Here is a 14,279-nt window from a genome sequence, read left to right as displayed (position 1 = left end):
AGGTGGCTGTGTCAGGTTACTGCTGTTTTCTGGGAGCACGGGAGCTCCCTGGCCCTGGTGTCCATCGCCGATCGCAGAGGGGCCGGACGCCGGGCCAGGGCCCGCCGGGCTGGATTACAGCAGGCCAGGCTGGCATGGGCTGCTCACTCAGTCACTTCCTCACTAGAAGGGGACACTGAGCCTGTCGCCAGCACTACATGGTACAGCTACACTTGCTGCAAACTGCAAAATTACATTTAAAGGTTAGAGGAGCCAAAATTTCTATTTGCTCAGAAATGTGACACTTGAAGCTATAGTTTAATACAGCTCAGGTAAATCACCTTCAGATGAGATCACCTGTTTATTTCTATAGCAATATCACTTTGCTCCTGCACAGCATTCCAGTCTGGTCTCTACCAAGTTTCACAGGCATTTAGCAATGGCAGACCGAACGTCAGCAAGTAAGTGACTTGTGCAAACTATACCCACGCAGACCAAAATCACCCTGCACAGTGCTTCTGTCACTAAATAGGGGCAGAGCTAGGCCCTAACTGTGGAAATCAGATCCTCTTTCTACTCAGAAGACCATTCAAACAATGATCTCAGTGTTTTGATATATAAAACATTGCATTGCTTTCAATACTGTATGTGTTTTGGCAACACTGACATTTTGATGTGAGACTGTATCATGGTATTACTGTCTTCCAGCATCCCACTAATTGCTTAACATTATAGAACTGAGAGATAGTAAAACACTCCCTGTCCATCCCAGAAAACACAAATGAAGGTACCATTCAGTGCCAAAACATAAAAACATTATCTACCAAAATGTGTCGTTCCATAACAGATTTAATTGCTTCAATGATAACTATTTCCCAACGTAACTGACCTTCAAGGATAATCTCACATTAATGAAATAATGCTTCCTACTTAAATATTTTTAGTATTTTAGTCTCTTTCATTGCCATTTTTACTTTGAGTAGTTTTGCCAGAAAAAGCAAAATACGCTGAATAGTTAACACTAACACATCCTTCTATTTTCCTGATAAAATATTACTCAGAACGCTGGAATAAGCAAAAAATTATTTCCTCTTGGGGGTTCAAGTGCTCTTACATTCTTGTAAAGTTGCTTAAAGTGTTGAACACTTGCCCATGACAAGGGATCTGTGTGGATTTTATGCTATTACCAAATGAGTAACAGACTATACAAACACCTGTATTTGCTAAGCAACATATTCATCTTCAAATACAGTACCAGCTTAGCAACATACTCTTGTGTCTTTGAGTGGTAAGTCAGCAATCATCTTCCTGATACTAAAAGATTCAAAAGGATTCTTTTGATTCTCTTTCATCCTGGCTAGAATAAAGGCAGAGAGGATCTGACACTGGTTGTGGTAGCAAAAGCATAGGTGTCACTATGCGGGGGGGGGGGGGGGGCAGTCTTTGCTGCCAATCTCAACACATCCATCTCATCACCCTGATGACAGAAATAAATAATTTTTTATCTTTACCCTTTTGGATATGGCAAGACATTGTGATCTCCTAGTAGCAATTCAGATGTTTAAGCATGGGTGACTGTACACTCCATGGTATCTGTGACATCTGGGATGAGTTGGCATATATGAGAGGATCTTTGTTGACTCATGCCTTTGTTTTTAAAGCAGCTAGAGGCTGGGAGATCTAAAATGGCACTAGATACTCAGTCACAGGCCCCTACCTGTATTCAAAACGTCCATATTTTGCAGCTAGACAGTGGAGCTGGTTTTCTTTTAGGGTATATAAAAATAATACAACCTAATAGAAAGTGGATTATACTTCTGAGGTAGATAAATAAACCATTTCAGACAAGACAGTCTTCAGACAACTCAGAACTGTTGTAAGAAGAGATCTGACAAAATGAGAATGTAACAAAGAATAACCTGAACCTGCTAGCTAGAAACAATAACCAGAGCAGGAGTCTTTATAGCCCATACACTTTCCAAAGTGCTCAACTTCAGGGAATCTCAGATAACTATCAGTGTTCTTTGTTCCACAAAAGGAACAGTTATTACTCTCCTTAATAGCACCAAAAAGACCGTCTGTATGATCCCTTATCTCTGGACTATGAAAAAGGGAATATTAGTTAGCAAATTAAAAACCTGTCACTTCATATGCCAAGTTGGGGAATATTTTCCCCCTTCTTTTTAGATTAGCAATAAAACATAGATATCATAGCTGCTCAACAACTAAAAGGTTCTTTACTAAAACCACTTGCACCCTGACTCTAATTTTCTGTTAACTGCAAAACAAGAAACTTATTACCTACATTTATTTGTTCAATTCAAATTAACCTCAATCTAGTCCTTCCAGTCCTTACAATATCCACCTCTTACCCGATTCTCCAGGCTGCTTCTGCACCACTTTCTTCACTTTACTCTGTCATGCATGCTCTGTTCCCCACACAGATTTTAATGTAGCATGGTGCCTGTCCAGCTTCAAAAAGCTGGACAGGCACCATGCTAAATGCAATTTAGCACTTAAAAAAAGAGCCTCAGACAGTGTTTTTGGGAGTAAATAAACCACACTTAAACAGTGCAGCTCCCATTGAAATCCCCATGGCCATTCATCCCTCTGCAGTCGCCGTTTTCCAGTAGCGGGTTTTCAAGACCAGGAGGCACTCACTATTGACAATTTTCTAAAATTCAACAGGCACTGGTTTGGATCTCTTATTTTTCCAGCATTTACATATTGTGAGTTCCACCTATTTATACTAGATAAGGATATGATCTATAAAAGATGCAACTGCAGCTTCTTCCTGATTAGTCAATATACCATTTCCCCTTGCTAGAAGGGAAAAATGCCTTTCTGGCTCACTTAAGATAGCCTGAGAATGAGATTTGCTCAATATGAATATTTATAATACTTAAAAAACTGCAGGCAAGTATGACAAATAAGTTGCAAAATGTGCTTGTTTAAACAATATGTCTCACTGAATATCAGAGCACATATTTGGTAGTATGAGTAGGAAGGTTTTCCCCTAGCACAGAGGACGCTCTGAGCGTGCTGTGCACTGCTCACACAGCAGAGACAGAGGAAGATGACAGTATGAAATGGAAGATAACATCACTGGGTTTGTTCCTAAAGTAAGCTATAGGTGGAGGTATTCTTTGTGTTGCATTTACAATGCTGAAGTATATTAATGGCACTATGCTATGCATGTTTAGATTTTCTCCAAATACACCATTTTCATGAGAATTATGGGCATTCACAGAATCCTTCTGTTTGTCTAACAACTTCTGTGGGAAGAGGACAACAACAGTATCATAAAATGAAATCTTCTCTGCTGTCTCATACCTACAATACCTGCATATCTCTGGCATTTTATTTACCATATATTCCTTCTTGTGCCAACCTTCATACCAACTAAATCAAAGGCTTAGTGGATAAAAGACTGGAAACAAAATAATTAATAGTGATGAAAAATGGACTTGTCAGTTAAGTTCTATTCTCAGTATCATGAAACCCTTTCACAGCACAGCTGCCATGGCAAGACAAGATTTTTTTCTTCATTTATTTATGAGATCTGCCATCCTGAATTACGACCACTGTTATGTGGCCCATCTCTGACAGTCACGAACATCAGTAGGCATCCAAAAATATTCTCTAAGGTTACAGTCTGTACAGTTTACTTGGTTAAGTTCAAGAGGAAAATAGAAAAGCCTATAAAAGCACCTAAACAATGCACTCAGCAGCACAATAGTTTCAAGGGAGAGAGAACCAAAGATAAATCTGAGAAGGGGAACTGATGTTAGCCTGAACAAATCTCAAAGAATCATGTTCTTTTGGACAGCACATCAGGAGGAAAATAGTGTTTTTTCAAGGGGAAAGTCTAGAAAACAGATTTATAATCATGCTGCAGCTTTGTTAACCTCGAAGGTTGGGTTTTGTTAGCTATCTGCTGCATATGCAGTCCATGCATTTGCAGCAGCACTATGGTGTGTAACTGCCAAACACAGAAATTCCTGTGCAGAAAAGCAGTGTTACTCTGGGGACATTGACAATTCATCTGAAAGCTTCCACTGTGAAATACTTCTAGGATGTCACCTCACCCTACTTCCAAAGTTAAGAGTGCATATACTTGAGGAGAAGAGGTTCAGCATAATGCTGGTACAGAAATAATTGCTGCAATACATTGCAGGGCTATATGGTCAGCTTGAGTTTCGATTGTGCAGGTGCAATGCATCAATACACATAAAGGTACTGTAAAAAACCACCCACTGATTTTTTGTAAGCCTTCCTAGGTTTTGAAGGCATTGTGTAGACCAGCTCTCAACTACAAACTGAATGCTGTGGAGAATTGCTTATCAAGGAGATCTCTTTCCAAAGTGGAGGGGATGAGTGGTAGGAAAGAACAAAACAAGGTGGGCACTCTCTGGGTTCAGATGAAGGAGAAAGAGACAAACAAGTCAGCCGAGTTGGGCAGGCACAGAGAAGTCTTGGAAAAAACAGAATAAAGAAAAAGAAAGCCTGGATTCCAAGGTTTGTCAAGAAGCAAAAGGGAACCAGCAGTTAAACTCAGTGATGGCACTTGCATGGTTCTGGGAAGAAGAGGGATATTCTTAGGGAAGGACACACAGTATATGGCACAGTTATTTAACTGTAGGAAAAAAACTATAAAGAAGGGAAACAGAAAATCTGTATTCATATCTAACCTCAAAGAAATCATTACAGGAGCTGAAATTCAATTACATGCCTGGGACCATAATGAACAATACTGTGCTCATCATCACTGACTCTTCTCATTCCACCTGCAGCTTAAGGGATACAGGGTATTAACCAACCTAATTTGCATCCAATAATTATGTCTTTAGATTAATTTATATAGATAATGGAAGATTTAAAACTTGCTTGTGCAAACAGTGGTATGCACAAAACCAACCTTCACAATGCCTTCTAGAAGCAGTAGTTTCTATAGCCTGAAATGAAACTGAGATTGACATGATCTTGGCTCCCTACTTACATCAGAGTGGGATTTTCTACTCCTAATGCTTAAGTGCATGTCAATACCAAGACAGATTGCAATATGCATATTACTATGCCAAGAAATCACTTTAAAATTATTCAATGTAATCTGTTAATAATTGAGTAACTTCTGGTAAAGAATTATTAAAACAACATGAATTCATCACTTTGAAAAAATAATTAATAAAAACCAGAAAGGTATATAAAACTCCTTTATATACCAAAAAGGTATATAAAGATCTAAACAACCTTACCTTGAGAAATAACTGAACTTCTCTATTCTAAGAAAACAATCTTAAAATGCTTGTATTTTAAAGACTACTGGATTGCTTTCTAAATCCCATTCCTTTCATACACAATGCTTATTCTGTTTTCTTTTTAAAACCAGGGGGGTTTTTCTGCTCCAATCTGGGGTTCTCTTTTCCTAGCAAAAATAACATTCTAATATTTAATACACACTTTAAAACTGATGGGCTTCAGTGTTCCAGACAGGTTTCACTAACTGGAGATATATTTGCTACCAGGGTAGGATAAAAACAGGAGGAGGAGAGTGCAGAAATAAGAGAGTTGCTATGCCAACCTACAAATGCTAATGGCATGACAAATACAAAAAGGTCACATAAAAAAAATAGAAAGAAATGCTCTGATCAAGAAGTATTTGTACTTAATTTAGTAAACAATGTAGCTACTCTATTCAAGTTCCTTCAAAACAATACCATTTAAAAATAAGAAAATACAGCACAGTACCACATTGAAAATCAGGCTTGGTCCTTCCTTGGATTTATCACTTAAATGCTTTATTCTTTATCATCTATATCAAAAATATGGTGTTTTAGGAAAAAGTTACATATAAATGCTGAATGGATTTACCTGTAAGTAGATCACTGTATTTATTCTGTATTTAAATACAGAGTTAAAAAAAAATTAAAAATTAGTAAAAAGTGCATTATGTTTAGTTTTATATTCATTAGATCATGCAAAAAGATATTTTTGTCATTTTGAGGTAGAATTCTGTAACAAATTCAAAACCTATTTTCTACTTAAAATGGTAAAATGCTAAATGCAATTTAGCACTGATTTAAATGTATTTTTAAGAAATCTTTTAGGAAGATTTTCAGTCGATTTTCAAATATTTGGGTGTGCTTGATTAAAAACTAAAAAAAAAAAATCCCAACTGTTTTGAATATTCTTCTTTTCCTTCTAAGGTATATTATGGCAGATATTAGTAATGACTCCTGTACTCTCAAATATAAGAGATGCATGCAGTGCAGCATTTTACATCAATTCCTGTAACAGAGACTGTAACAGAATTCAAGCCCACCAAAAATATAGAATGGGTTTTCTTTCTTACTTGAAATATGGTTTCAGTCTGGTTGAAACACCAGCCATTTAAAATGACTGTTTTCTTTGTCTTTCTAGTACTCCAAAGAGAGCACTAACAGAGTGCCAATGACTTTTCCTGGGTCAAACTCATGTCTTCACCAGGGCAAAGGAACAGTACTGGCATGTAGACAGAACCTGTGGACATCAGAGCATCCTCAGAAAGCCCATGGGAGAAAAAAGGAGAGCTGGGCCACGGCATACACTAAAAATTTTAAATATATTCAGTGTTCTGACCAATTTAGCAACAACTTTTGGAGTGGGCAACAGAAAACACAGAAATTTTACAGTGCAACCCAAGTTTTCTAGCATAGAATTACAGATGCAAGATAAAGTTTTACATAAGCTTTGGTTGAGCATTCAAAGAGAAATGAGTTGCTCAACCTTTTGAAGATCACCCATGGCTAATTAAAGACCTGCCAAGGCTTTACTAACAATTAAAAACTTGTCTTTAAAATCCCCAAAGAGGAAAAAGCAAACAGCTGTTTTAATTAGCAAAACAGCAGATACTAATTAGCTTCTGTAACAGACCCTGCTGGTCCTTTAAGGACAGGACCAGTTTCAGCCCAAGTTTGTTACCCATTTAAGCTACAAGAAGAAGGACTGGAATCAGATGCTGTAGGAAAAGCTAATTCCTTGTGAAATCAGTATTTCCCAGCTTCAAGTACACAAAAGAGAGATTTTTATTTTGAGTAAACTTTCATGCTTATCCATCTTTCCAGAACTGAGTTGCATACAGACATTTGAGCAGAGACTGGGAGTACTTGAAATGTCTTGTGATGATCCCATGGGGATGAAAATTTTGACATCTCACCTTCTGGGCAAAAGGCCACTGTATCTGGACAGAGTAACACTAATATTTGCACATTTGCACAGCAAACCCAGGGAGTTCAGGTTGCATCAAGTCTGCTGTGAAAGCTGATTTGGGCACCTGATGTAGAGTTGTTGCAACTGATCACATCTTTCCATTCTCCCAATCTTTTGGGACTGGTTCTGAAAAACTAAGAAATCTCAGATGAAAGAGAAAGGAATGGAGAGATCAGAAGAGGCTGGAATTAGCCTTTTGCTGTGTTCAGAGCACAGATCCTTGGATAGCAGCAGATGTGCTCTCACAAGGTAATCGACATGCACTGATTGTCAGTACACTGGCATTTCTAAAAATCAGTTTCAAAGCTAAAAAAATGCAAGTCCCATCCCATAAGAGCTACATGTCTACAGCTATGTCATTTTGCTGTTAGTGGGGTCAGTTGCTGCAGGCATGATTGAAAATAAACAGGAACATGCTGCAAGTAGAAAATATATTGTATAAATGCCAAATGTGAGATTTAATGCAAGAGTTTAAAAGGCAATCTATTTGTACTATCTACACAGAGGGAAAGAATAACTGAAAATATAGGTAAGAAATAATAAACTCAAATAACTACAAAAATACTGTCTCAAGTAAGTTTGATATCAGTGATATCAAATCATTCTGATATATGTGTTTGAAAACACCAGGCAGTGGTGAAATCTTTCTTCCAAACATCTGGAAGACACTTATCTTTCAGGAGTTGTGTTTGAAAAATCTAAAACTTTTGTGCTGGTATTCCAACACTGTAGGCCAGGACAGTTCAACAGGTGTAACTGGAGGATGACAAAGGCTGTTCTTTTACCATCCTGTGTGTTCTGCATATTTACATTTATTGCTGCCTGCTTTTGGTCACTGAGCAATGAAACACCACCCTTCAAAAACCAGCCTGAGATTCTGATTATTGAATGGCATTCTAAATAAAACCAACAACATTTATTGATTACCACAAGGATTATGAGAAAACATTTTGACAAAATATAGACATAGCTATGACTGTTCCCCTGCAAGCAGGACTGTTAAAAACATTTCTCTGAAATCTCTAGTAATATTATGGGATTCAGCTAACCATGAATACAGCTACCCAGGAACCCATGTTTCTACTTGTGTTCATGCTTTCCATGACATATTTTAATATCTGAGCTCCACCCGGTAAATGTTGTCTAAATAATTTTTTGTCTTTGTATAGCATTCCAACATCTGATTTTCAAAATGATAGGAGGACATCATGTTCAAGGAAAAGAAAAAATCTGCAAAGACTCTGCTACATGAAGGTCTTCAGAGTAAAATACCTACTGCATAGAGGGTGATTAGGGTTATATGAGGATATAACCTCAACTCCATGCTTGGTCTTGATGTCTGTTGCTGTCTCTTCAAATTAATATTCTTTTGTCTACTGATTAAACTATTAGAGATGAATAATAATATTTTCAGCATAATGAGAGTATGTCACAGCAGAACTATAGTTTCTCTGACTTGTTCTGTGTATTAAGGTACATAATGTACATTCAGATTCAGGATTTGCTAACTATTTTTCCAGTGATAATATACACAAAGCTCAAATGTTTTCTCTGTTGCTGTGTTCTGTTTTTCCCAGCTTAAAATGCAAATGAGACATTTGGTTGAGACACTCCTGTTTTTCCAGTGAACAGAAGATGTGGCACTGTTCAAGCACTGTTGCTTTAGGGCCCCACCCAGCTCATGCAGAGGGTTCAAATGGGTTCAGTGAAATAAAGACATTTGTGGAGAGGGATTTTCATTGAAAATGCTTTTTAATTAAATTTTATTTACTGATGTGACCAAGCTTAACCGGCCTCAGGACAGACTAAGATCTTGTCCTTTACTAGAACAACATTTTTATTCTCATATCACAGAAACAGGTCTATCAGGGTTTACTTCTCAATAAAATAATATTGATAAAAGCAATTCACTTTTTTATTCCCCAAGTAGATTAGTACCTGTCTAAACTTCACAAAAATCTGTTCAAATGGAGCTAGATTAAAAATCTTTGTATTAAGAACAAATTGATTATGAGCTACTGAGATCCATCTAACAATTCCAAATCCACCTCAGCTCTTGTAAATTAAGCTTGTACCTAAATGCCAGAGAGGTAAAAATAAAGGAGGTACATCAACTTACAACCTTTTAGAAAGGTGAACATTTGAATTTGGGAAAAAAAAAACAACAAAGCAAGATAAATATGATATACAAACATTACCTGAATATTCTGTTACCATTTAAAGATTATAAATCGTAAGTACAAAGTTAAAGGAAGAGACCATGAATTAAATCTCATTAGATAAAAATGAATAGAGACCCAAAACTAAGGTCCCTTTAAATCCTTTTTTTATTTCTAGGATTTTCAGGTAATTATGTTGAAGCTTTTCCAAACCTCAAGTCTGGAAATATATTTTTTACTTATCTTAAGTAAATATGTCCTGCTTGTACACATCCCCCCAGTAAGACAGCATAATGACTGAGTAGCTTCCACCTGCTGCAACTACTGCAAACTTTTCCTGCTGCGCTCCTTGCAGAGAAAACAACCTATGGAAAAAACACCCTAACAGTTTAAGAGAAGAAATCTTACTTACGAGTACTTTGTCAGCAGCTCCAAATTATTATGCATGTTGATTGGATATGTCTCACTGAGATGAAACAGCTTCTCTAAGGCCTCATAAATGAAAATGATGCAGATAAGAGAAGCAAAGGCTTCTTCAGTAAACCGGGTAATGTAGCAGACTAGGGAGCTTGCATCAGTTGCAACAAGGATGATGCACAGGATTGCAGTCCACAGCCCAATGCTGGCTCTCAGAGAAAGATATGACAACCCATACTCTCTAAAAAGAAGAGAAAAAAACACCAACTCGCTCAACCTTTTGTCCAGCCACATGGAGACAAGGCAGCTCCAAAATTTCCTTTCTGGGGACAGTCTGAGTCAGAAATTATGTACTTAATGTGAACAGAAGATCTTATCAAGTCACCTCCTGACCAGAGCTCTTCCCCCAATTAACAGGATACAAAGAGTTTTATCTCTATTAAAGTAATCACATGAGCAGCTTCGAGAGTAGTCACACACAAAGTGTATAAGGTCCACTCACTCTTTATCCCATACCCTGCTTTGTGAACAGCCAACACCTGTCAATTTCTTTTTAAGCTGTGAAAGAGTAGCTATAACAACTTTCATCAAAATTCTGTAAGCTTACTGCATATGATAATAGAGCTCCAAATACACCGTGTGACATTATCACAGCAAACTGAAAGGTCTGTCTGAAGGTGCGAGAAATCTCAGTGCTAAGCGGGGTTTCCTACTCTGTGTTGTGCAGGAGATCCTGCTACAGAAGTCCCTGTCACAGCAGTGAGGCAGAAAAGCAGACTGGACAGCAGAGAAGCATGATGGCTTCCAAATGGAGACATAATTTTTACCCAGACTGTGGCAGAGACATGACAAGTACAGCACATGAGCCTAAACGTGGCTCTCGTGGCATGACACCTCACCCCCTCTCTGTCCAGGTGGGGAATGGCACGGCCTGTACTGAAAGAGGGACCACTTCTACTGCATGCACTCTCTTGGTGAGAGATGTCATCTTTCAAGTTAGGGGTGAGATAAACCACTGATTTAAATGTACTGTCTCAGAGCAGAGAATGATAAAATTAAAAAAATAAAAATTTAAAAAAAAAAAATCTCCGCAAGTATCTTGAAGCAGTCATTCCCTTCAAAACAGCTGAGGGAAGGGGGAAGAAGGAAGGAGAGTTTAAAAGCAACAAAAAGCCCTAAATTTAAGAAAATTCACCTTTCTTCATTACCAATTCACTGCATAATTTTTGGACTCTGAAACGTGTTAAAGGCAACAATTTATCTCGCTTAGTATTTCAACTTTGAGATGGGTGTCTCTGCTTTTACCTAAAAACAAAGGAAGGATGAGGAATATCATGATCTTCACTTACTTGCAAAATTTGAATAAGATCTTCTCAAACACTAAAACTGGTCCTGTGCTGCCAAGTATAGTGAGAGGCTGTCCACCAAAAAGAGAGTAGGCAATTCCAGTCATGGATGCTCCAAACAGCGATTCTATTGCACTCTGAATATGATACAGAGAGAAGTGTCCATAAATTTTCAAACAGGTTCTTTTTGCAATGTCTTAGTCCATAGCCTTCTAAACATTGAAACACCAATATATAAAGGTGATTCATGCAACAGTAAGGAAATACAAACCACAAAACTAGGAATGTAAGTTTGTTTTAAAAGTTCAGATTTAACACATACTATACGACCTTCAGTTGCTTCTCCCAGCAGACCACCAAATGTGATGACAGGAGACATGCAAGCACAGTAGAGAAACAAAAATGATGCCAGACACTGCAGACTGAGAGCATCCCTGAAGTCACTCCAGAAGAAGGGAGCTTTTCTTTTGATATCTAAAATTAATCCTCCAAAAAATCTAAAGAAAACATAGAAGAGCACAAATCAATTAAGGTGGCACACAAAACTTTCTTTAACGCTATTGCTTCAATCACACTGCAGAGATGATAATGTTCCTTAATCAAATGATACGTACTCTTATGTTTCACCCTTCAAAAAAATATAAGTTTATAGGAAGCCTGTCTTTGTAACTTCAGCCAAGAAATTACTGGGGATTTAAAACAAACTAATTTCCGTGTCTCTTTTATAAATTCTTCAACTAATCATCCAGACACCAAAGTTGTGAACAGTTGCTTGCTTCCATGCACTAAATCAAACTGTTTATTACATAAAATAATTCTTTACATTTGTTTAATCAGAGAGGTATGACAGTGCCTATTTGCCCACATCAGCTTAGCATTCTTTATTTGAGAACCTGTTCCTAAATACCCTTGATGATAGAAATTAATATATGCTACCATTTTTCAAGGACAAGAACAGTCATCTTTTGTCATTTACACTGTGTCAAGTATAATCAAATATTTAGGAATAGACAGTCCCTTACAAAATACCACACAGCTAAAGTAAACAACCCCACAATGCTCTTTTCCTCACAGGCACACAATGTATCAGATGTTGCTGAGGCAAAGAAGAAGGTGTAGTGCTGCTACCTCCCAAAAATTAAAACAATCCTTCAAGCTGTCAATTAGTAGATTCTCTGGTGAGAGAACAACTTCCAGCCACACTGGCCATCACCTCCCCTGCCCCAGAGTACACCAGCACTGCAGCTGAATCTTCAGCTCCATGCTAAAGGTAGGAACAGTATTTAAATATCAAGAGGCAACAAAGTAAAAGAAACATCTATTGCCCAACTACACCGCATTAAGGCAGTCACTGACAGCTGATGCACTTACACCACACCACATGAGATGAGAGAAAACAAGTATTCCTTGGGACAAACTCTTCATTCTGCATACTGCAGCTACCAGGGTAACCACAGCCTCATGTACCAGGACATATCACGGCTTACTGAGGTAAAAAAGAAATGCTAGAGCTGCACAACCCAGAAACTTCAACTACAAAAGAGCTGAAAGTATTCACAACATATGGCACAACACTACCAAGTTTCCCTTCGTCCTGTACAAAACCAAGAAACATTAATCAAGTTTAAGAAATGTCTGGCCTTTGTAAATATTAGAGAAAGGAGCTTGCAATAAATACAATGAGAAAACTCAAACCCTCTTGCCCTCTCCTGCTCTCTGCAAACGAGCATGTATTGCTCTCTTCAGCTACATGGCACATGCAAATCAGGAGAAATGCCTGAAAGAAATTATGCACCAAGACACTTCTGAGAGAGAACCAGACCCTTGTGATTCCTTTTGAACATCACTTTGAAGAGTTAAGATTTTGAATATGTTTTCACTAACTTTCCAGTGCGTTGCAGTTCTGGTCCAGAGTGTCCCCCAGGATGCTCTGCTTCCCCATGGGCTGCAGTTCCATTTGGCACTCCTGGGATCTTACGCTTCTCCTACCAGAAGGAAAATATATTTCTCATGGGTTTTAGTACTGAAATAGGCTCTGATAGTTAAAAGCTTAAACATAAAAATTTCATTTTAAGATTCATCAGCATAACCTTCTCATAAACTGTAAAGGTGTTCTATTACCAGACAGTCAGCAGTAAAAAGAATTGTGATTCTGTGAAATTTAAACAATTGATCATAAAAAATCTTGTATCAGGAAACACTTTAAAGAGCAACAAGCCTTGATCAATTCTTGCAATAAGCTTAGAACAAAAGGAAACCATGGCTATTTGCAATAATCAAGGATGCTTAAGACCACTTATCCCTGAATTTAGTATCTTTAGACACAACTGCCTGTATTTACTCAGGAGAGAACTAGTACTGAACTGAACCAAATGTCATCACTATACTGTATGCTTGCAAGTCAAGGGTTCTTCTAAAGAAAATTAACCAAAAATAAATACAGCATGCAAAACATAGGGACTCTGCTAAATGCTAAATTAATGAGACTTAAATCTATATCATAAAAATTCATCACAACTTTTAGAAGAAGTGTCTGAATTTTACACTGTACAAACCTGAGAGGGAACATTTTTAGGTGGTTCTATTCGAATTGTTGGGTCCCACTCTCCTGGAGGGAGAACAGTAACCTGATCAAGAAACTCATCAATTCCAGACACCAAGTCATTGCGGTCCTTGGCTTTGTAAGCAACATCATGGAATACCTGGGAAAAATTGAGAAGTGTGTGTGGGAGGAAAAGGATTGCAAAGGGAACTCTCTCTAAAATAATGGCCCCACTTGTCTGAAATGGAACACACTTTGTAAAGTTCCCACTGAACAACCTCAGCTTCAAGTGAAAATAGCTTCCGGTACTTGGTTCTCATAGAAATCCCAGCTGCTACAGAAAAACATCCTTATGGCTGCTAAATATTCCAGAGATTTTGCAGTTTAAACAAAATTAGATCCACTGGAAAGCAACAGTGTAAAATGGAACCTTATTGGTGAAGACATCTTCGCTTATGAATATTGTTTCTCATTTTGTTATCCCCTTACAGCAGCATAATCTGGGCTGTCACACGATCATGAAATGAGTTAGAATGCTCCTTGTCATCACCAGAATGATTAGCCACATTTCATCTGAAGGATTGGAGA

At 37.8% G+C, this 14,279-nt stretch overlaps 1 protein-coding gene across 2 annotated transcripts in view; it reads right to left on the bottom strand.

Moving 5' to 3' along the window:
* SLC4A10 (solute carrier family 4 member 10) overlaps nucleotides 1-14,279 on the bottom strand; it is a 113,897-nt gene that overhangs the window by 24,124 nt on the left and 75,494 nt on the right. For both annotated transcript variants that reach the window (XM_059852948.1, XM_059852949.1), the window contains exons 10-14: nucleotides 13,705-13,851; nucleotides 13,034-13,134; nucleotides 11,472-11,646; nucleotides 11,153-11,286; nucleotides 9,799-10,044 (exon numbers count right to left, since the gene is read on the bottom strand). In XM_059852948.1, coding sequence (XP_059708931.1) covers nucleotides 9,799-10,044; nucleotides 11,153-11,286; nucleotides 11,472-11,646; nucleotides 13,034-13,134; nucleotides 13,705-13,851 — 803 coding nt within the window. The remainder of the gene's footprint in view (nucleotides 1-9,798; nucleotides 10,045-11,152; nucleotides 11,287-11,471; nucleotides 11,647-13,033; nucleotides 13,135-13,704; nucleotides 13,852-14,279) is intronic.

This window comes from Haemorhous mexicanus, chromosome 8 (genome assembly GCF_027477595.1).
Source record: "Haemorhous mexicanus isolate bHaeMex1 chromosome 8, bHaeMex1.pri, whole genome shotgun sequence".
In the NCBI taxonomy this organism is placed as follows: Eukaryota; Metazoa; Chordata; class Aves; order Passeriformes; family Fringillidae; genus Haemorhous; species Haemorhous mexicanus.
The sequence above is the reverse complement of the archived record's forward strand: the minus strand, read 5'-3'. Positions and strand labels throughout refer to the sequence as shown.